At 41.1% G+C, this 25,000-nt stretch overlaps 1 protein-coding gene across 1 annotated transcript in view; it reads right to left on the reverse strand.

Annotated features, from left to right (window-relative positions):
* Window positions 1-25,000, reverse strand: part of GPR179 (G protein-coupled receptor 179) — a 1,377,357-nt gene that overhangs the window by 141,712 nt on the left and 1,210,645 nt on the right. The window contains exons 9-10 of the mRNA XM_044055354.1: window positions 19,716-19,821; window positions 13,518-13,664 (exon numbers count right to left, since the gene is read on the reverse strand). Of these exons, the coding sequence (XP_043911289.1) occupies window positions 13,518-13,664; window positions 19,716-19,821 (253 nt within the window). The remainder of the gene's footprint in view (window positions 1-13,517; window positions 13,665-19,715; window positions 19,822-25,000) is intronic.

Here is a 25,000-nt window from a genome sequence, read left to right on the forward strand (position 1 = left end):
TGTAGCTATGCTTCATTGAGACTACTGCCTGCTTACCAAATTGTGTGTGGTAATGGCTATTGTGCATGTTTTAAAACTAACAAGACAGTGCTCTGTTTGTGAGGGACCCCCATCTGTAGGGCCATCTGTGGACTGGTCAGTGTGTGGAACCATTTGTTTCCTGTGTTACTCACTGAACACACATCTGTGAACTGCAGGAGCATAGTGTGAGGATTGCAGCCAGTACATGGTGATAGTGATGAGTTACTGCCATCGCTTCCCTGACTGGACGTATGTCACATGAAACAGTGGTATGACAGACACTGTCTGGGGTTCTCAGTGACATGCCAATAATGGGCCACTGTTCATAGCTGCAGTCACAAGTCTTCTACACATTGTACAGATGTCATGCAGTATATCTGCATGTGTTGTGCTCCCTCTGCAAATGTATATCATCTGTTGTGTTGGGTTGATGGTCATATCTATGCATGCTGTTATAAGTAATCCTGAATGCTGTTGACTATTACTAAGCCATATTACTAAGCCATATCTGTGATTAAACTGCAACACCATAGGCTGTATGGGTTTGGAGGTCCCTGCAGAACCTCCTGTCCCACTTCAGCTGGCCATGGCACCGGGCACCAACACATCTGGGGCCCAGCCTTAGACTTCCACCTCTGTTGGCTCTGAACCACCTTCTGGTGGTACCACCACTGAGGATGGGGCTTGTCCCCCCTGGGAGCAGGTCCAGACAGGAACATGTCCGCTGTCGTACAGTCCCGGACGTGGTGTGTAGGGGGCTCAATAAGGGGTTTCGAGGCCAGATATGCCAGCTCAAGGGCAGAGTGTCACATTTACAGGGTGAGGCTGCCCCTCCTAGACAGCCCCCAGCACTGCCACTTTTGCAGCTGTTTTGGTGCAGTGGTGGCTACCCATGGCTGGGGACCTCCATCCCACTGTTTCCATCTGGGGGCTCATGGGCTTGTGATGTGCCGAACACCCCTCCCCATCCGAGGTGTATCCCCCCACGTGTCATATACCGACCCTGTATGCTGTCTTGTCTGTCATCCTACCCTACCTATCCTCCATGAGCATACCTACTCTCCTTCCCCCACATCCCACTCCCACCCTACGTTAACAAAAGGCCAGTTGGTTCCTAGAACATTTGCCCCATACATAGCTGTCCATTTCACACACATGTCCACTGGACACATGTAACCCTTTTAATATGCATCACAACATACTCCAGTTGTCTTTACCCCTGTCTCTCAGGCGCACGATCCTAGTATGCACGTGACTCCTAAATGTTCCAGGTACACGTGATGCGGATGACCCCATTGTACACACAACACTACCGGTCCCTCTATGGTTACCCCATTTACCTTTATCGTGATGATGATTTTGCACACAGCACCTTGCAAGAGTACTGTTCTCACATAATGATTGGACAGGAATTGTTGTGTTAATGTAAACAACATGCACAGAGTGATGTATGTGGCCAATGTACAAATGTTTGCGTGTATGAATAACACATGTCTGTCTGAGGGAGTCTTGATATTACATAGGACAACACCACTACATAATACATGCATTGGTGGTGTTTCCCTTTTCATTCCTTTATAATGCTTAGTTGTCACATGAGATGTTCCTGATATATCTATATATATGTATGTATCTATATGCTGGACATAGACACTCACACATACATCTACATGAAGGAATACATTTCCTATACTGTTGAATGAATGTGCTGGATGATATGTTTGTGATAAGGTCTGATGTCTGCATATCTGCCATGGTTTAGTGGTAAACCACAATAGCTGTGTGCGCAGGGTCCTGGTTTCGAGCCTTGCAGAGGCCGTTTATTTTGTTGCTGGGCAGAACAAGGCCATTAGATGCGAAGTGATTAAGGCACATTAAAGCAGTTGTGAGCGGGTGTGCATGGGTTTTCATGGTGCTAAGCAATGCTAACCTCTGGTTACAGTTTCTTACACTCAGTTAGCCTCTACATTGCTTTACCAGTGTAATACTCGCATACTGGCGGCCAAACAGGCTTACACCCGCTTGTTTCCGCACTTGCAAATGCACTGCATTTGGTGTTTGCATCTGACACTCACACCCCTGGGTGGGAGTGAGGACTATGATATTACCTTGTGATGCCTATTACAACGGATTACATGCCTACAGTATCGGGAATGGCTGCCCATTAGGCGACAGCATGCCGTACGATTGTATGGAATCCGCGGCCTGTCCAGAGTTTGATTCATATTATTGGTGTGTTCCTCTTACAATCTGCACCCGTCTGGCTAATACATGAGAACTGACACTCTTCAATACAAACAAGTAATTGGGTTTTGGAACCCACGTCTTTCAGCCGAGTCATGCTACTGCATACCTAATATTCTATCATCTTTCTAAGGTTGTCAGTGGAATATGTGCTTTCTGTCCCTATCAGACCTCTCATACGATTGGGGAAAAATACAAACTAAATCAGGGACACGGCATAACAACATCAGGGACACATTTAAATTATTGGTGCTATTAACCTGACACATTGACAGACTCAGAGCATATGAATTCATACACATTTTCTGAGGTAAATGATGTTTAAAACTCTTAATTGTTGTCGTTATTCATTACGTGTAATTCACCACCTTTCCTCCAAATGTCACTAGTTTTAGGAGGGATTAAGTGGAACAGAGTTAGAAATTGAGTCAAAATCAGGGACGTCCCTGGAAATCAGGTACAATTCAGAGGTATGGTCCCTATTTGTTCCTCAAATGGTTTATGTCCTGTCCAGTGGATGTGCTCTTAGGGGTTGAGAGGTATGGGCATCAGCTATGCCCATTTCGGAATATTACTTACATCCCCGGGGCGGTCCTACTATGACTGCGCCAGCCAACACCTGCATGCCTAGGCCCATAATTGCATACCCATAGTTCCCCCACCTGCCACTCCTCTACAGCACTCATCCTTACTGTGGGTGCAGGTGGGGTATAAACACACCACTACACACTGCCCACACTCCCCGTGTTGGGACACATGTCGTACATTGTGTCGACCCATGCGTTATCAGGCTTGCACAACCTACTGGCCCGTGTACATCTACAGCCTGGTTTGATAAGTCATTACCGGGACTGCCTCTGATGATCATTAATTTTTGGTGTCCCACAAGGGACATCGATGTCTGTGTTTCAAGATTAGACCTGGCAGGTCTCTCCCACTGGTAGTATCCTGCCTGTGGTCTGGGAAGCAGTGGTGTGTTTACCTTTATTGTGTGTCTGTATGTCTCACCAGCCTAGCGACAGTTGTCACAATATGTTCATGTACAGATTACCGATGGTAATTGGTATGTGATACAGTGGGATTCAGTATGGGAATGTCTGTTCGTTAGGGGGCTGCTCTAACCAATACACTACTGCTGTGCTGCTTCATTTGCATATATACCCATATACCCATGGCTCCTGGTTCCCCAAACACACACCCCAACGCCTCCCTAACACTGCTGTCATCCATTCTCCAGTAGGATGCGCAGTGTATTCACACCACTACACATTGGCCACTCCCTACTTCTATAGACCCATCCCATCAGTTGACTCACTCCACCTATCCTCAGAACTCCCAAACATTTAGTCCACAAACATTGGTGACATGAGCGACCAAAAGAATACTATTCGCAATTTTTGGGTTGCCCCACATGGGACACGCATGTGTTTATATCAAGATTAGACTCCATACTTCATTACATCCTTACTCCCACTAACATGACACTATAATAAATTAACAAGTATGACTATGTGGTAATGCACACGTTACACATGAGAGCCTAATTATGTACGTGTTCGGTGTATTTCTTTTACAAATAGACCGGTTTAGTAATTGGTGTTGCCATAGCAGGCAGATCACAGGAATGATTCCATGTGTGGGAAAGTCCTCACATTTGATTATTTTTAGCACAGCACTGACTTTGGACATTGTACACACTTCTGCATTTTAGCAGTTTCATCCCATCCCTCTTCTGCACAACCTATTATTCTATCTACTGTCGAGGTTTGTAAGGGCACATTCATGTTATTTATATCTGCAAATGGAATGAATGTGTTACAGAGAAGGTACTTCTACATATTGATGTCTGCATGTGTGTATGCATATATATTTATAACAAACTCACTGACCTCCACGGGGCGGTCCAATTAGAACCAGTCCATCCAACCCTGGCACGCCTGGCTCCATAATTTCATATCCATAGTTCCTCCACCCCACCCGTGTTCAAAATACATGTATACCATCCATTGTCCACTTGTTATCAGAGCCATGACACCTCCACACATTGCCCTCTCTTGAGCATTAGGGGCCCTACACATATGTTGTTCCAACCCACGTATTCTCAGGCTCTCCCACCATTTAGTCCTTGAACATACCTGCCCTTGCTTGTATAATGGTCAGATGGCCAAATGGTCTATCAATTTTTGGGTAATTCCACCAGGGACTACCCTCTGTGTGTAAAGTAGACTTAGCAAATCAACAATGTTACTCCCACTGGTAATATCCTGTCTGTGGTGTGAGTAACAGTGCTTTGCTCACTCCTGCCCAGCTGGATATGACATATGGATATGGCATACACTGACAGCACTATATAATACTGGGGTTGCTGTTGATTCCCTTCTCATTCCTTTTGTATGCTTTATTGTTACGTCGTTCTTTCTTCATATATATATATATATATATATATATATATATATATATATATTTATATGTGTGTGTATATATATTATATATCTGTATATACTTATATACATTTCCTATGCTGGGCACTGCTTAGACCCGCGCAAGTGCTCTCAGACTTGTTTACTGGTACCTATATGTATTTACTGCTGCTTACTTGTGCTTACACCTGCTTACTAGTACCTTATTCATTATGACACTACCACTTTCCTTGAATGACATTTAAGTTAAATATCTCATGCGATACTCTTATGTCGGTTTTACGGCAAAACGACATTGTCCACATGGAAAATGATATGTGCTATTGTTGGGCTCGAACCGTGAATGCCTGTTTGTTAGGCGGATGCTCTAAACACTACACTATTGACATTTACATTGATTCCACATGTTTTTCTCTATTTGAATGAATATGATGTGTAAGCTACGCACAGCGGAGGGCAGCGATGCACAGACACGCTGCGCTTTACTTACACCGATATTGCAGCAATTCAAATGTATAATAGGGATACAGGGAATCTAATTGTGAAAGTTCTAGGAACAGGGCTCAACATTCCACTACATGCTTGTGTGTTTACTACTTCAATTTTATTTCACTGTTCGTGGACACTCTTGTATGCTTACCATACATTTCGGTATCCACAGACACTGAATTACTGACTTACTATTAGGGGCGGGCTCTACTAGTAGGCATAGTAGGTTTTGTAAGTGTTGGGGCATGTTTACGCCTCTGTAGAGCACTTGTACACACCCTCTGCACTCGCACACATTTCCTGTGCAAGTCGAGGGTGCGGCAGTGCGCCATCTGTAGTGAGGAAGCTTGGCGCAAAGCTAAAACCGTCCTTGCGCCGAGCTTCTTGAATCCCGGGGATAGTTTATGTAAATATTGTTTTCTCCAAACAGTTATTCATTGTAGTTATAAGTATCCATGTGTAGGGTTTAAAATGTATGAAGTATGTAGGGGGCTGTGCCCTGCACACCCCCCCAACTATATATACTAACTCCAGGATCGCACTACCGTGGGGAAAGGCATATAGCATTTTCAGTGTTTTGAGTTTCAGTCAAATGAGTTTTCAGTGTTTTGAGCTTTCTATGTTTTGGTTTCAGCCAAATGATTTTCCATCAAATGAGTTTTATATCATTTGATAGGGGCCCATATGTGTGTGTGTGTGTGTGTGTGTGTGTGTGTGTGTGTGTATATATATATATATATATATATATATATATATATATATATATATATATATATATATATATATATCTATATATAGATATATATATATATATATATATATATATATATATATATATATATATATATATAGATAAGGTTCATAGGTGTGTACTAGCCTAATGGCCCTGGAGACATTACAAGCCAAGCCCATAAAAGTGCCCTGGCATCGTGCCGCCAACGTTAATTCCCAGTGCCTCTATCAAGTAGAGCCACTGGCGTGATCCCCCAGGGTGAACTATTTCCCATCCACTCATCAAGATTTCTCTTGAAGAGGGTCAGCAAGGTGCACTGCTTGACATGTATGGGAAGTCTATTGCAGAGCATGGCCAGTCTGTGGGTGAGGAACCTGTCCCTCCAGCATGTTCTGTTGATTGTGATAATGAGGTTGAGGTCTGTGGAGCATGTGGTGCGAAGGGATTGGGATTTCTTCATATGTAGCATTTCTAGCAGGGCTGTGTCAGATATTGGTTTGTAAGTCAAGCAGAGATTACCTCTAAGTCGGCGATATGAGACTGAGAATAGCTGGAGTTTTTTGAGTCTGTCCATGTAGGACATGTGTTTAAGGCCTAGGATCCTCTTCATGAGGTACTTTTGTGGCCTTTCCAGCTGTTGCATGTGTCTAGTGAGGTACATGTCAAATAGGGCATTATACTCGATGATTGGCCTAATGAGGGAAGAGTAGAGAGAGATGATGACCTCTTTCTTCCTGGATGCAAAACCCTTGGTAATGAGATGTCCACATAGAAGGACTTTCTTACCACAGTGGCTATGTGGTGGTTGAAGGAGAGGTTGCTGTCAACCTGCATCCCCAGATCTCTTATAATACCTTCAGTGTTCAGTGGGCTCCCATTGATGTGGTAATTAGTGGGAAATTAGTTTTTAGTGAAGGGGATGACAACACATTTGTTTTGTGTTAAGCTTAAGGCCATGGTTTCGACATCAGTCATTGGTCTCAGTGAGACCTTTCTGTAGGATGTCTGCATCACTTGGGGAGTTAATAATGGTTCCCAGCTTGCAGTTGTCTACAAAGTTGGTCAGCCAGAGTCTCTTTGTGTTGGCCTGCACTTCTGAGAAGTAGATGCCGAACAGGAGAGGACCCAGGACTGATCCATGTGGGACTCCACTCGTGACTGGTCAGCAGTCTGACTTGGAGTTTCTACTTTCACACTGTGTGTTCTATCTGTGAGACAATTACAGGGGTTGATGCCTAGTTTGGTGAGTTTATCAATAATTCCTGAGGAATGATACCATAGGCCTTGGCCAGATTGAGGTAGGCTGTATGCACTGCCTTACCTTCATCCACAGCCCTGGTGACTGACTCAAAGAAGTCAACCTAGTTGAGCAGGCATGATCTCCCTTTCACAAAGCCAAATTACATGGGGTCTAGAGTTTGGAGATTAAAAATGTATGTTTTGAAATGGCATAAATAGCAGATGTGGTCTACAATCCAGCAACCATACACACAAAGAAATAAATGAACACAGTTCTATCTAATAATTTTAAAAATGACACCATTAAGCAATAATCTTCCTGCAGTCCTAATTATGGTGCATAGTAATGTGATGTAATTTACTATTTCCATTATAATTAGTGTATTCAAAATAAAATCAGGTAGATGAATCAGGCATCAGTTGTGCTGTAGGCTGTTAGAGGCAGCTAACAGGTCCAGTACTTGCAGAGCAATTGGTCTTCAAATTAACAGGGCAGTACTGCAGAGGAATGGGTCAACAAAATGGTGGTTCACCTCAGAAATGTACATACATTGTAGACTGGCCCACACAGAGTCAGACATTGCTGAAATGTTAGCAGATGACATACTGCTATGTGAATCCCTTAACGTCTGCTGTAGCAGTCAGAAATATCACAAGATGGCTACCCAGCAAAATCAGATTTTATTTCCTTGGGTAGACTTAGCTAAGTTAGTGGCAATCCTACTTGGAGAACAGTCTCATAAAGTTCTGGGTCCTGAGATAACTTCCATTTAATCCAAACCTTGTCCCTGCCCTAAGCTAAGTCTTTAAATAATTTGAATACCATGTAATTTATGTTTCTCCTATTTTCCCTCTCATGAAGTAAATACCATTTTGTATTTTTCATTTTATATATATATATATATATATATATATATATATATATATATATATATACACACACACACACACACACACACACACACACACACACACACACACACACACACACACACACACACACACCTACACATACAGTAGTAAAGTATTCAGAGGCTTTCACCATGTCATTTTGACCCAACATCATATTCCTGTCAACTGTCTCTAGTTCAAGCATCAGTAATTCTTCTTTTAGAGTAAAATTCAACCACCCCTTCACATAGACTGGATTATTCTGAGAGTCCTTAAAAGTCTACCCTGAAGAGACAGAACAGTGGTCGCAATCAGAATTAAAAAGCATTAGTCCTGAGCCAATCATCCCATGTATTAGCTAGGCTATTAGTTAGGGATCTTTGGGAATTCAGCAAGTGCACATAAATCCATAGTCATCTTGGGAAGAAGCTGGATGTCTCCCATGCAGTTCTGGTTAACATCAGCCAAAAGAATAATTTTTTTTGTTAAACCACATTTATAATGCATGTGCCAAATCTTTCTCCACTTTCTTAATTGAAGTAGGACAATAATAGGTATGTTTTGGAACAAAATGGAACAGTTTTTATTCCTTTTCATATAAGTGTACCCTAAGTACATTAACTCACTTAATCCTGGACAGCAGGAGGCCAATGCATACCTTTGCTTCCTGAGAACTTCTAAGCCTGGAAACCACTTTTGTCCTGTGAGTTTTTCTCCTAAATCCTCTACTGAAAATACAGTTCATTACACGAATATATATATATATATATATATATATATATATATATATATATATATATATATATATATATATATATAAAACAGCTTTGTGGTAGACAATGGGCTATATACTGGTGTAAGCATAAAAAGTCTGTCTGAAGATGCCAATTTTATAATGCAGATTTGTGAAAGAAAAACTGTATTCTGTTTCCAAAATAAACCAATGTTATGGTCAAACAAAGGCTTACACTTCTGCAAGTGTGTAAGATAGATCGAAAATATCATAAAGGAATTATTTACCTGGTCAAGAGCTTTCCAGTGATGTAAGGCAAGTTAGTATAGCATATTGCTATTTTGCAATATTGCTACAAGTATGCAAATTATGCATACATTTTCAACATATTTCAAAATAATATCAATCTATAAATTCATCTGTAAATTCATCTGTGTTAAACTGCAAGTGTCACTGTCAACATTGTGTGCCTTAACATTTTTGTATAAGCTGACACCATCTGTTCATCTGTAGATCACACATCTTTTATGAAATTAATGCAGTTATGAAGATACAGGTAGTGGTCATAACTGCTTTACTGAATGATCTTTTATATCTCATAAAGTCTTCACACTACCCAACATATTTTAATATAGTTTTTCACTGACATTCACTGTTTGAATACACACCCCCCACCATAACAGTATCACATCATTTTTTTGCATTATTGATGTAAACATGGAAATATGTCATAGTTTTCATAATGTTTTGTAAACACTCCTTAATAACTCCAGCTCTGCACATCCCTTGCTGACCATTGCACTGCCATGTTAGCAAATCATGTAAGCTTGCAGATGCCAGCTTGCTGCTTTAGGTTTCTGTATGTACCTTTATCAGGACTTCAGAAATTGGACTTTGAAAACAATGATGAGTATATTCATTTCATAAATACAGGGAAGACCCATGCAAAGATGAGTATACTCTGCTTTCCAGATGACTATACCCTTGCAGGAAGCATGGAGTTAATAACTTATATCTGAAATGATAAAATGTTTTTGAACATCGTTATTAAATTATCACATGGCATGAGTGCACAGACATAAGCAGACAAATTATAATACAATTTCCCTTTGTTATTTTCATGTAGTATACTTAAAAAAATGATCTTACATTTTTCCATTCACTCCAATATTCCATAAATTGATTAATCCCTGCCTTCCGTTAAATCTCACCCCTTCCCCGTCTTATAAATTTTATTCTATGTGTATTGTTTCACAAATTCCATTTATTTCAATAACATTTGCTCCTTTATTTTTGAAAGATCTCACTTCCAGTTATTTTATTCCTTTACAGTATTCAATGCTTCAACAGTTGATTTTGATTTCCATTTTCCAGTAATTGCTTTTTGGCAGCTAACAGCAATAAATATAGTGAGACCTTACTATGTCTAGTAATAATTCAGATCCTATAGCACAGCTCAAAAATAACATTTCCTTAATCACAATAATTTTCTCCTCCAACATGTATTACAATGTACTCTGTATGGAATTTTTAAAATCTGACTGCTTATTACATTCCCAAACAATATCTTCCTAATTCCAATTGCCTCTCTTTTTTCCATCACATCTCCAGCATTTGCTAATCACCTGAGGAAAAATCCTCTGAAGCCTGCTTGGGGTATAAAAGTACTTATGCAAATACTTCCATGCAAAAATCCTAAACTTTGCAGACATTGTTGCATACTTTGGAGACATATAGGTGCCTTCCCATTGTTCATTTGTAAATTGACTTTTAATTTTTTCCAAATCTTTTCTAATCATGCAATATTTTATATGCCCTACTAATTATCTATTTTTAAACAGCAACTTATAGTCTATACTCAAAAAACTAAATACTCTATTAAAGCTGGTCTTTCACTTAGCACATCTTATCCCTTTATCTTTGCCTGTGCTCTGTTATTAATCCCTAGTGGGGAAGTCAGTCTCTAACCTGCAGCTCAGACCTCTACTTGACCTCATTCCACTCTGTTTCTTTTCTCTCCTTAGTTATTTGCTCCCAAATATCCTTAATTGTTTTTGCTAATTTCTTCTAGTGTACCCTACTTGCAGTCATTGCTCTTGACAAAACCCTTTCTTTGTTCCTGAGCTGGCTTAGCTCTTAAGAGTACTTTCTGCTACTTAAGATAAAATAATGTTAAGATATTCTTGCTTATTAGAAGGAATAAGCAAAATATAGTAATGTATCCAGGTGTACTGTAAAATTTAATGTTAATTTTAAACAGGACCAAAGCTGGCTTGAACTGTGTTATTCTTTTGTACTTAAAATAATTCTGCCAATAAGCAAAGTTTGAAAACGTATTTTGCTGTTCTGTCTTGTCAAGATCTGATCTTGTGCAAGGTATTATTTTTGCTGTTAGACAATGCTTTCTGAACTGCAAAGGAACACTGCCAGTTTGAGAATTATCATTCCCTGTGTGTACTTTTATTGGATTTCTACTAATGAAATATTTTAACAAATTTTCTGTATGTGCAAGGAATGTCTGACAACCTACTATGTTCGACAAGGGGATTATGGTGTGATAAAGGTAACAAAAAAGAAAGAGACAATCTGCATTAGCACTCCAGTCAGATTTCAAAAGGTCTTTTACCTTATTTGGCATGCTTATTATTTTGCAATCAGGCAATTTGAAATCCTGCTTCTGTAGCAGGTATTCCTCTTTGAGTCAGTGCACCAGGTAGTTTGGAAAAATGACACCTTACTTAATGCATGTAGAGAAAACTTGTTAAAATAACAGTCAATCCCTTCCTTGTCATAACTTGAAATGACAAGGATATTTTCATGAATAGCTCCATCTACTTTAGAAACATGTAAAAAACAGAGGCACTCGATCTAAAATCCATGTGGGCTAATGGTTATGATTCTGAATTCTAACAGTTTAAGCAACAAGTCGGCTCTTAAAAACATAAAATATACAAATATTAGGGAGAAGTATGTCTTTGGGCTAGGCATCATAATGAAAAGCAATAATATGAAGAGAAATACAGTACCAATAGTTTTTCCTATTCCCTTAGGAAAATTCTAGGTCCATAAAGACCAGATTCTGTACATGCCTCTTGATCACCCTCTGACACGAGAAACCTATTAAAAAACTTTTATGACAACTCAAGGATCAGGTCTGCTAGCTGAAGTTAGATGTCATGTGCTCTAGTTAGGGTTCCAAACCTGTATTTGAGCAGATCAAATGCTTTGGTCTAGCATTCCTGTATTAGAGTTTCAAAACTTTTGCTTCAATGATATGCACCTGTGTTTACATTAAAAGCATGACTATTTACTGTCCCATTACTGGCATGTTTTGACAAATAACCATTACAAATCCATTTTCAGTTACTATTTAACTGTCCCATCTGACAAATGAAGGCACTATAGTGACCAAAATGCTGCCTTAACCAGTGATTTTACGTACCAGCATCAAAATTATCCATAGCAATGGTCTTACACAGTAAACTTTGCATTGTTCTGTAGGACCCCAAAATGAGAATTTTGAAAATTGTGCCACAAACTATTGATAACCAAGTTATAATCCTACAGTTAATTTACCAAATGTTGACTTAACAACTTTGTCACATTTTAACACTTTGCACCAAGATTTTCAGCAACCAGCTTTATAGCCACTGCCATTTTCCAGTTCTGTTCAGAAAAATAATCTCCAAATCACTTTTTGGCACAGAATTATAGCACAACAGGGTCACAATTCAAAAGAAGAGGTCCTGTGAATGACATTGTGAATATCTGGCCCCAAACCATTGGAAAATGCCAAAATAAGTGTCTCAGCAGGCCATCTAAAGGGTCCTGTCCCATTTATCACAGACTGTGTCCTGAGAGGTGATACTGGCAAGTGAGTGTGAAATCACCATTTGAAACAACACTGCACAGCTTTCAGTAGAACCTAAGATAATTTGTTCAGGAAAATGGCCCTAAACTTTAAAATGTTTCAGTGTTTTTACATAGTCTCACATGCAGTGACTTCCAGTACATTTCCTTAAGACTAAACTACTCACTGCAAAATGCATGGCAATATTAGTCTAAGAATGTATCTATTTTTTGTATCTGAAATAAGTGAAAACTAAACCACCAAAAATGAATTTTTTGCAGAGAGGCAAGTCTCTCTGTACCTTTTTACTTATATATATACTAACTCTGAGATCACACTGACTTGGAGAAATAAAAAAATGCATTTCAAAAGTATGCTTTTTCATTCTGCTCTTTCTGTCTGTTGTGTTCTTATTGCTTAGATGATGACAACAGACAATTATCTGATATAAGACATACAGGCAAATGTGACCTGAGCAAAGGATGCACAAACCACAGGTCTCAAGGAATTGTCTAATGAAATTTTAAGAGGAAACTAGTCTATCGCTAGAATTTAGTAATGAGAATAGCATACTTTTTTGCAGTGTTGTCTGTTTGCTTAACTGGTGTTCTGCTTTATACCAAATCGGTAAATACCGTAAAGTCCTATTCAGTTGTGATCATGGCACAAACACAAAGACCATACCATATTACATTTCAATAAATATGCCTTTGAAGAAAAATGTGCATTAAAGTAAGAAGTTAGGTAGTTTGGTAAATAGTTCTGGAAAGATGCATCAAAATTGCATTGGCCAAACTGTTCTTGTGTTTTTTGTAGCAGAACCAGTTTCTGGTCACTTCATGACTTTTTATCTAAGCAGCGTTTTTGTCTGACAGTGTTACTACGAGGAACACTTACCCTGATATCATCTGGGTCAAGACTGTGCTCACTCCAGGCAGATGTGATACTGCTGTTCAGATAGGAGCCCGACCTCCGCATGTCCAGTTCATCTTCATAAACCTCAGCAGCGATCTCCTCCCTCAAAGGAACACCAACATGCAGAAACTGACAGTGCAACCAAAGTGAAAATAAAAAAGCATAACAGATCAAGACATTATTAATAACTACACATAGCTAGACAGTGAACTATGAGTTTCAAATCAGTTTAGTACATCAAACATCTAAAATGTGGTTTTATTCCTACATATTCCATCTGCATTCTTTGTGACTCTTCAGCAAGTCAGTTAACTTATGTTTAACTTTCGGCATTCTTCTGGGTCACATCTAAAGCAGGCCCACCTACAAGGTGCTGTGCATAACATGCATGAATAAAAAGTAAGTAACTAACTAAATAAATACCCATGCTGACGTTTTGTACAGCCAGTGAAAATGTACATCCTGAAATTGTTGTGTTTATTAGCCGTTACACAGCTCTGTGGGTAGATATCCTCACATATGTGAGGCAGTGCTGTTCAAAGACTGAGCTGTTAGCATGGTGCCAGTACAGCAGTTCATGATGCCAGAAATGTTGGCTGCAGAGTGGTGAATTAGGGGTTTGGGATGCCAGGACATAATGAGGTGGGAAGACCTGAGCATTCCATGAGGTACAAACTGTTGACAGGGGAGAGACAATGATCACTCTACTCTAACAATCCATATGTGGATGTAAGAATGAAGGGGCACGGACAGCAGTGGTGTGGTGTGTGTGTGTGTGTGTGTGTGTGTGTGTGTGTGTGTGTGTGTGTGTGTGTGTGTGTGTGCGTGTGCGTGTAAGTGTGTGCATGTGTATGTGTGTGTCTGCATGTCTGTATGTTTGTGTGTGCGTGTGCATTTGTGTGTGTTTGTGTTTGTGTGTGAGGATGTGCATACTATGGTGTGTTTGTAGATGTGTGCACATGAGTTGTGATATGTTGTATAGTTATATATATATATATATATATATATATATATATATATATATAGATATATATAGATATATACATACATACATACATACATATACATCTGTGGATGTGATAGGCTTGTGGAAGGCAGGTCAGAACTAATGGCTTTCCTACACTGGAAAACTGGAAACTTGAGATCTTCACTGTGGTGTGACAGAGATACTTAGAAATGCAGACTATTGTGGTAGTTAAGGAAAAACTGGGTAACCATATTAACAGACTACTGTCTAACTGAACTGTGCCATATCTTTTCCATATATTCATGAAGTCCTTCATCATTATATAGTCTCATAATATATCATAACAGTGTTTAATGTAAAAATACTAAATGATGTAATCCTGCCCCAGTAAATGCAGGCAACTTGGTACTAGCTGTGAGGAAGGTAACATCTACATTATTTCATCTGCCCAAAATAAACAACCTGAGAATGACCAGCCTGTCCTAAAAATAATTTTGTATGAAGAAGAGATTATAATATTTAGAAAGATATATTACCTTTGGGACAAACAGCAAGCCCAGTGTTACTGTGACAGTGACATGTGTGTGAGCAAAAAATAGTAGCAACATCCAATCAGGGTGGAGGGCTGGAGCCATGACAAACCTGAAAAGGAAAAACAGTTTTCAGATGAGCTTTGGACATGCTAATTTAAATAAAACCATAACCACAAAATGTTCCTGTTTAAATATTCCGGTTCTGGCAGGGAACAAGAACATAAAAATCGACAATGAGGCATACCTTGAGACAACTGATATGTCCAAGGTACATACCTCTTAACCACTTAGAATTTATCAGAATGTCTAGATTTTTGCCTCAAACGTTTGGCCTGTTTCGCATAAAATGTATTGTTTTCTGGAAAATAAGTCACTAAATAAAGACAAGAATTTCAGTTTCAGACTTCATATCTTTCAGGAAAATGCCCTCTAATGCAAAATCTGTTATTCTGGCAACTTTTTAAGGGTAGTATTTAAACTTTGCCTCAACGTTGGGCTTTTATTCTTGAGCTAAGAGGTTGAGAGGTATGCCAAGGTGCTCACCTTATCAACGTGAGTTAATTAATTTGCTGAATACAGATTTTATACTCCAATTAGGTGATAAACTCGCTAGTTCATAGGTTCATAGGTTCATAGGTTCATACTAGGCTATCTGCCCTGGGGCAATTATAAGCCTAGCCCGACTCTGTATGGTTTATGCCACCCCTTGATTTGAGTATACTGTGCCCTTTTTAAAGTTTAGTTTACTGTGCCTCTGTCTAATAGTGACACGGGAGTAATCCCTGGGACAAACCTACGATCCCCCATCCACTTATCGAGATTCCTCTTGAAGAGATTCAGTGAGGTGCTCTGCCTCACATGAACTGGAATTTTATTCCAGAGCGAAGGGAGCCTCTGGGTTATGAACCTGTCCCTCCAGCAAATTCTATTTATTTCTGTGCTGAGGTTCAAGTCCCTCAAGCATGTGGCTCTAAGGGATTTAGATTTACTGAGGTGGAGCATGTCCATTAATTCTGGATTTGACATAGCTTTGTATGTCAGGCATAGATCGCCTCGAAGTAGGCGGTATGCAACTGAGTAGAGCTGGAGTTTTTAACCGAGCAGCATATGGCATCTGTTTGAGACCCTTGATCCTCTTGGTGAGATACATTTGGGGTCTTTCTAATTGCTGCAGGTGTCGGGTAAGGTACATCCCAAAGGGGCATTGTATTCTATGATGGGCCTGATGAGGGATGAATAAAGGCACGATTACCTCTCTTGAGCTAGATGTGAAACCCTTCGTGATGAGGTGGGCTATGTAGAAGGTCTTTCTAACCACTTTGGCAATGTGGTTTTCAAAGGAGAGATTGCTATCAACTTGGGTCCCCAGGTCCCTAATAACTTTCTCTGTACTTAATGGGTTTCCTCCTATGTGGTAATTTGTGGGCACATTGTTTTGCCAAAGGGTATGACTATACATTTTTTGGCATTTAGCTTTAAACCATGGTGCTGGCACCAGTTATCTGTCTCTGTGAGACCTTTTTGAAGGATGTTTGTGTCAGCTGGAGAGTTGATTATGGCGCCCAGTTTGCAGTCATCTGCGAACTTGGTGAGCCATAGTCCTCCACGTTTGCCTGTACCTCGGAAAAGTATATACCGAACAAGAGTGGTCCCAGGACAGAACCCTGTGGGATGCCAGTTGTGACCGGTTTGAGTCTGACATGGCTCCAGCAACTCTCACTCTGTGGGTTCTGTCTTTGAGCCAGTTTGTGACCCATCTTGTGACATAGGGGTTTATATTTAAGCTGGATAGCTTATCTATGATGCCAGTGGGGTATTGTGTCAAAGGCTTTTTCAAGGTCCAGATAGGCTGTGTGGACTACCTTCCCTTCATCTATGGCTTTGGTGACTGTTTCAAAGAAGTCAACCAGGTTCAAAAGGCAGGATCTGCCCTTGACAAAGCCGAACTGGGTAGGATCTAGTGTCTGTAGGTCCCCAATGTCTTTGTTTATGAGCTCCATGATGATCCTCTCCATAGCCTTGCAGACTAAGCTAGTCCGGCTTATGGGGCGATAGTTTCAGGGTCCGTAGAGGCTCCACCTTTGTGGAGTGGGACCACTGTTGCTGTCACGCCATTCTGTGGGCACATATCCTGTAGTGAGGCTGAGATTGTATAGCTGTTTTATTTGAGGGATTAGTTCCTCTTGTAGTTCATGTAGGATGCAACCTGGGATGCCATCTGGTCCCATGGAAGCAGTGTTTTTTGCTTTGGAGAGGGCAGCCTTCACCTGAGCATCAGAGATGTTTGGGAGGCAGCCCTCTGCCGGGATAGATACTTGCTCTTTTGGGGGGGGGTGGAGAAGTTTGCACTGAACCTGTCTGCCAGGATATTGGCGATGTCTGTGGGTTCAGTGTATTTTTTGTCATTTAGAATCAACTCAGAACAAGTCTGGGAGTTGCATCCCAGGTTTATAACATAACTGAAAAAAGCCTTATGATTGTCTTTGGTGTCCTGTGCAATTTTTCTCTCAAAGCTGGCCTTGGAGGATTTTATGAGGGATTGTAATTTTTTGCTAGTACTGATCAGAGATGCCTTCTCTATTAGGGATTTTGCTCTATCATGTAGTAGCTTCCTCCATCTGTTGTACAGTTTATTTATGGCAGGGGTCCACCAGACCGGACGCCTGCCTTTGGATGATTGGGTCTTGGTTTTGTTTGGGATAGCATGATCCATGCATTCCTGGAAATGTCCGTAGAATGCATTTATATAGGATTCTGCAGTTTGGGCCATAGTTTCCACTGGCCCTGGGGCCTTGAAGGATTCCACTTCGGTTTTGAGAAGTGAGAAGTTCACTTTTGAGAAGTTTTTCACTGTGGTTTTCTGGGCTGGGGTGGGGTCGGGATGTGGACATCCAGTGAAATTAATTTATGGTCTGATCTTACCAATGAGGGATATACTTCTGGTGTGGAGCATAGAGTCCCCATGTTGGTAATGATCAGGTCTAGTATGTTGTCCCCTCTTGTGGGAGTGGTGACTAGTTGTTTCATAGCATTTGAGTTTATAATTTCCAGGAATCTTTGGGCTAAGGTGCTGGGGCTTGAGTAGTGCTCCCAGTCAATGTTTGGGTAGTTGAAGTCACCCAATATAATGGTGTTCGGAGAGATCTTCATGTTCTCCAATGTTTTCAGGAAAGCCGAGTGGGATTCCTGACTTTGAGAGGGTGGTCTGTAGGATGCTATAAACTGAAAAGCAGTCTTGCCCACTGTTAGTTGCACATGGATGGTCTCCGATACTTTGTGCAATGCCACTAACCTGGAGGTGTGGATATCCTTGATAAATATGGAAACTCCCCCTCCTTTTGTGGTTCGGTCCGGGTTTTGGGGCGAAAGGCATGATATGAGGTATAGCCTGGTAGTGCTGGGGTGCTCTCTGGAGCCTTGAACCAGGTTTCTGTCACTGCACAGATATCGATGTTCTCCATACTGAGGAGAGCTTCGAGTGCGTGCATCTTGAGGTTAAGACTTCTGGTGTTTAGCAGCATTACCCTTAGTTTCTTGTTCCTTGTGCTGTCTATGGGGGTGGGTTTGACTTTTGAGCCTTGCCAAGGCACTATGGGGGTGGCAAGAGCCTTTGCCAATATCCGAAAGCCCAGTGGTGACAGGTGCAAGCCATTCCTAGCGAAACAACGTGGCATGTTGAGCATGTCATCCCAGGCTGACAGACACTGGATCCCCTTTGAATGACACCAACATTTTAGCCAATTGTTAAAATCGATCATTTTGTCTTTGTACTGTGTTCATGATGCCAGAAATGTTGGCTGCAGAGTGGTGAATTAGGGTTTGGGATGCCAGGACATAATGAGGTGGGAAGAACTGAGCATTCCATGAGGTACAAACTGTTGACAGGGAGAGACAATGATCACTCTACTCTAACAATCCATATGTGGATGTAAGAATGAAGGGGCACGGACAGCAGTGGTGTGGTGTGTGTGTGTGTGTGTGTGTGTGTCTGTATGTGTGTGTGTATATGTGTGTGTGCGCATGTATGTGTGTCTGCATGTCTGTATGTGTGTGTGTGCGTGTGCATTTGTGTGTGTTTGAGTTTGTGTGTGAGGATGTGCATACTATGGTGTGTTTGTAGGTGTGTGCACATGAGTTGTGATATGTTGTATAATTATATATATATATATATATATATATATATATATATATATATATATATATATATAGATATATACATACATACATACATACATACATATACATCTGTGGATGTGATAGGCTTGTGGAAGGCAGGTCAGAACTAATGACTTTCCTACACTGGAAAACTGGAAACTTGAGATCTTCACTGTGGTGTGACAGAGATACTTAGAAATGCAGACTATTGTGGTAGTTAAGGAAAAACTGGGTAACCATATTAACAGACTACTGTCTAACTAAACTGTGCCATATCTTTTCCATATATTCATGAAGTCCTTCATCATTATATAGTCTCATAATATATCATAACAGTGTTTAATGTAAAAATACTAAATGATGTAATCCTGCCCCAGTAAATGCAGGCAACTTGGTACTCGCTGTGAGGAAGGTAACATCTACATTATTTCATCTGCGCAAAATAAACAACCTGAGATTGACCAGCCTGTCCTAAAAATAATTTTGTATGAAGAAGAGATTATAATATTTAGAAAGATATATTACCTTTGGGACAAACAGCAAGCCCAGTGTTACTGTGACAGTGACATGTGTGTGAGCAAAAAATAGTAGCAACATCCAATCAGGGTGGAGGGCTGGAGCCATGACAAACCTGAAAAGGAAAAACAGTTTTCAGATGAGATTTGGACATGCTAATTTAAATAAAACCATAACCACAACATGTTCCTGTTTAAATATTCCAGTTCTGGCAGGGAACAAGAACATAATAATAGACAATGAGGCATACCTTGAGACAACTGATATGTCCAAGGTACATACCTCTTAACCACTTAGAATTTATCAGAATGTCTAGATTTCTGCCTCAAACGTTTGGCCTGTTTCTCATAAAATGTATTGTTTTCTGGAAAATAAGTCACTAAATAAAGACAAGAATTTCAGTTTCAGACTTCATATCTTTCAGGAAAATGCCCTCTAATGCAAAATCTGTTATTCTGGCAACTTTTTAAGGGTAGTATTTAAACTTTGCCTCAACGTTGGGCTTTTATTCTTGAGCTAAGAGGTTGAGAGGTATGCCAAGGTGCTCACCTTATCAACGTGAGTTAATTAATTTGCTGAATACAGATTTTATACTCCAATTAGGTGCTAAACTCGCTAGTTCATAGGTTCATAGGTTCATACTAGGCTATCTGCCCTGGGGCAATTATAAGCCTAGCCCGACTCTGTATGGTTTATGCCACCCCTTGATTTGAGTATACTGTGCCCTTTTTAAAGTTTAGTTTACTGTGCCTCTGTCTAATAGTGACACGGGAGTAATCCCTGGGACAAACCTACGATCCCCCATCCACTTATCGAGATTCCTCTTGAAGAGATTCAGTGAGGTGCTCTGCCTCACATGAACTGGAATTTTATTCCAGAGCGAAGGGAGCCTCTGGGTTATGAACCTGTCCCTCCAGCAAATTCTATTTATTTCTGTGCTGAGGTTCAAGTCCCTCAAGCATGTGGCTCTAAGGAATTTAGATTTACTGAGGTGGAGCATGTCCATTAATTCTGGATTTAACATAGCTTTGTATGTCAGGCATAGATCGCCTCGAAGAAGGCGGTATGCAACTGAGTAGAGCTGGAGTTTTTTTAACCGAGCAGCATATGGCATCTGTTTGAGACCCTTGATCCTCTTGGTGAGATACTTTTGGGGTCTTTCTAATTGCTGCAGGTGTCGGGTAAGGTACATCCCAAAAGGGGCATTGTATTCTATGATGGGCCTGATGAGGGATGAATAAAGGGGCACGATTACCTCTCTTGAGCTAGATGTGAAACCCTTCGTGATGAGGTGGGCTATGTAGAAGGTCTTTCTAACCACTTTGGCAATGTGGTTTTCAAAGGAGAGATTGTTATCAACTTGGGTCCCCAGGTCCCTAATAACTTTCTCTGTACTTAATGGGTTTCCTCCTATGTGGTAATTTGTGGGCACATTGTTTTTGCCAAAGGGTATGACTATACATTTTTTGGCATTTAGCTTTAAACCATGGTGCTGGCACCAGTTATCTGTCTCTGTGAGACCTTTTTGAAGGATGTTTGTGTCAGCTGGAGAGTTGATTATGGCGCCCAGTTTGCAGTCGTCTGCGAACTTGGTGAGCCATAGTCCTCCCACGTTTGCCTGTACCTCGGAAAAGTATATACCGAACAAGAGTGGTCCCAGGACAGAACCCTGTGGGATGCCAGTTGTGACCGGTTTCGAGTCTCTGTGGGTTCTGTCTTTGAGCCAGTTTGTGACCCATCTTGTGACATAGGGGTTTATATTTAAGCTGGATAGCTTATCTATGATGCCCGAGTGGGGTATTGTTTCAAATGCCTTTTCAATGTCCAGATAGGCTGTGTGGACTACCTTCCCTTCATCTATGGCTTTGGTGACTGTTTCAAAGAAGTCAACCAGGTTCAAAAGGCAGGATCTGCCCTTGACAAAGCCGAACTGGGTAGGATCTAGCGTCTGTAGGTCCCCAATGTCTTTGTTTATGAGCTCCATGATGATCCTCTCCATAGCCTTGCAGACTAAGCTAGTCAGGCTTATGGGGCGATAGTTTCCAGGGTCCGTAGAGGCTCCATCTTTGTGGAGTGGGACCACTGTTGCTGTACGCCATTCTGTGGGCACATATCCTGTAGTGAGGCTGAGATTGTATAGCTGTTTTATTTGAGGGATTAGTTCCTCTTGGAGTTCATGTAGGATGCAACCTGGGATGCCATCTGGTCCCATGGAAGCAGTGTTTTTGCTTTGGAGAGGCAGCCTTCACCTGAGCATCTGAGATGTTTGGGAGGCAGACCTCTGCCGGGATAGATACTTGCTCTTTTGGGGAGGGGGAGAAGTTTGCACTGAACCTGTCTGCCAGGATATTGGCGATGTCTGTGGGTTCAGTGTATTTTTGTCATTTAGAATCAACTCAGAACAAGTCTGGGAGTTGCATCCCAGGTTTATAACATAACTGAAAAAAGCCTTATGATTGTCTTTGGTGTCCTGTGCAATTTTTCTCTCAAAGCTGGCCTTGGAGGATTTTATGAGGGATTGTAATTTTTTGCTAGTACTGATCAGAGATGCCTTCTCTATTAGGGATTTTGCTCTATCATGTAGTAGCTTCCTCCATCTGTTGTACAGTTTATTTATGGCAGGGGTCCACCAGACCGGACGCCTGCCTTTGGATGATTGGGTCTTGGTTTTGTTTGGGATAGCATGATCCATGCATTCCTGGAGATGTCCGTAGAATGCATTTATATAGGATTCTGCAGTTTGGGCCGTAGTTTCCACTGGCCCTGGGGACTTGAAGGATTCCACTTCGGTTTTGAGAAGTGAGAAGTTCGCTTTTGAGAAGTTTTTCACTGTGGTTTTCTGGGCTGGGGGTGGGGTCGGGATGTGGACATCCAGTGAAATTAATTTATGGTCTGATCTTACCAATGAGGGATATACTTCTGGTGTGGAGCATAGAGTCCCCATGTTGGTAATGATCAGGTCTAGTATGTTGTCCCCTCTTGTGGGAGTGGTGACTAGTTGTTCCATAGCATTTGAGTTTATAATTTCCAGGAATCTTTGGGCTAAGGTGCTGGGGCTTGAGTAGTGCTCCCAGTCAATGTTTGGGTAGTTGAAGTCACCCAATATAATGGTGTTCGGAGAGATCTTCATGTTCTCCAATGTTTTCAGGAAAGCCGAGTGGGATTCCTGACTTTGAGAGGGTGATCTGTAGGATGCTATAAACTGAAAAGCAGTCTTGCCCACTATTAGTTGCACATGGATGGTCTCCGATACTTTGTGCAATGCCACTAACCTGGAGGTGTGGATATCCTTGATAAATATGGAAACTCTCCCTCCTTTTGTGGTTCAGTCTGGGTTTTGGGGCTGAAAAGCATGATATGAGGTATAGCCTGGTAGTGCTGGGGTGCTCTCTGGAGCCTTGAACCAGGTTTCTGTCACTGCACAGATATCGATGTTCTCCATACTGAGGAGAGCTTCGAGTGCGTGCATCTTGAGGTTAAGACTTCTGGCGTTTAGCAGCATTACCCTTAGTTTCTTGTTCCTTGTGCTGTCTATGGGGGTGGGTTTGACTTTTGAGCCTTGCCTAAAAATGGCACTATGGGGGTGGCAAGAGCCTTTGCCAATATCCGAAAGCCCAGTGGTGACAGGTGCAAGCCATCCCTAGCGAAGCAACGTGGCATGTTGAGCATGTCATCCCAGGCTGACAGACACTGGATCCCCTTTGAATGACACCAACATTTTAGCCAGTTGTTAAAATAGATCATTTTGTCTTTATACTGTGGCATCATTCTAGGTGAGGGTAAGATGCGGCTCAAGGTCAGGGTCATACCAGCCTGAGCTACATGATCAGAGAGCTCCTCTATGTCTCTTTTCATGTAGTCCAGGGAGGTACGTCTCAGGTCATTCACACCAGCATGTACAATGACTGAGTCATATTTGTATTTGCTTTGGAGTGACCTGAGTGTTTGCGTTATGTGTCGGATCCTAGCATTCGACAGGCAGCTCACCGTGACCTTCTCTTTATTCAGCCTGGTGAGCGGGATGTCAGTATGTCTGACAATAGAGTCACCTATAACAAGAGTATCAGGTGTGTTATTCAGCCTTAATGGCTGTGGCTGCTTGGCACATTGACTTTGTGGGTTATGTGTTGTGTGTGTTTTGTTTTGAGGTAGCGTTTGCTTGGATATCTGCTTTGGAGGTCTCTGTTGCTTAGGTAGATTTTTATTTAGAGCCTCCGAGAATGTTTTTGTGTATTTATGTGTTTGGTTCGCTGATGTGGTGGGACTATGTGATACTGGCATTGTGTTGTGTGAGGTTACCTTCTCCTCCTGACTGGTTACACCAGTTTTGAGATGAGAGAGCTCAGCCTCCAGTTTGGCTAAATAGTTGCATCTCTCACATATATTTGAACCTGTTTGGAGGAGGAGAGGGTTGTCCGTGTACATGAGACAGTTGTAACATTGCCTCAAAATTCCCAGATTCACCAGCTGGACTGGAGAGGAAACCATTGACTGACCTTTGGACATGCTAGAGTAATAGGGAAACTGAATTTAAGACAGACCAATAGAGGACAGGGTAATCGTAGCGAGTATAAGAGTAAGTAGTGCTTCTGGTTTAATAGTGCTAACTTGTAGGATTACTTCATTGGACCAGTGAATGGCCTTAGAATGAGAATATTTTGTTTAAATTGAGAGATAGAGCAGTTCTAAGGGAAAAAGTGAAGAGCAGACTTTGTGGAGCCAGGAATAGTTTAAACCCAATTAAGCAGCGCTGCACAAAAACGCACAAAACAGCGCAAAAGAGGGTTTTAAGAGAGGAAGATGAAGGAGTTTTGGAATTGACCCAAAATGGCCAATAAAACTACAGTTTCAAGTCAGTAACCACTCCCACAGGGGCAGGCAGGCTGCTCAATGTTTTTCACTGCCACTGATCAACAGAGAGACTTCCCTTTAGCCCAAGCAAAAAATGGCCTCACAGAAACTTACAAACAGTTCAAGAACAGCAAGCCTGTAACTGAACTTTTTAAAATCTCAGAAAAGTGGGAAAAAGCAAGATTTTTTATATTTTTTTGTTTTTTTTTCAGAGATAGCAGAGGTTCACAAGTATCAACAAGTTATAACAGTGCAGTAAATGACCCCACACAAGAGTGCTAGGCCAAAGACAGATAAAATGCAAGTTTTGAGAAAAAAACGATTTTAAAAATAAGTGCAAACAGGAAATTCTGTAAACAGCTCTAGGTTGTGCTCTAAATACAGTTACTAATGCAGAAATCAAATTTAACAAGCCAGAAAATGCTCAAAATAGGCGACTATGC

Source organism: Protopterus annectens, chromosome 13.part0 (assembly GCF_019279795.1).
Source record: "Protopterus annectens isolate FY-2018-M chromosome 13.part0, PAN1.0, whole genome shotgun sequence".
Classification (NCBI taxonomy): Eukaryota; Metazoa; Chordata; order Ceratodontiformes; family Protopteridae; genus Protopterus; species Protopterus annectens.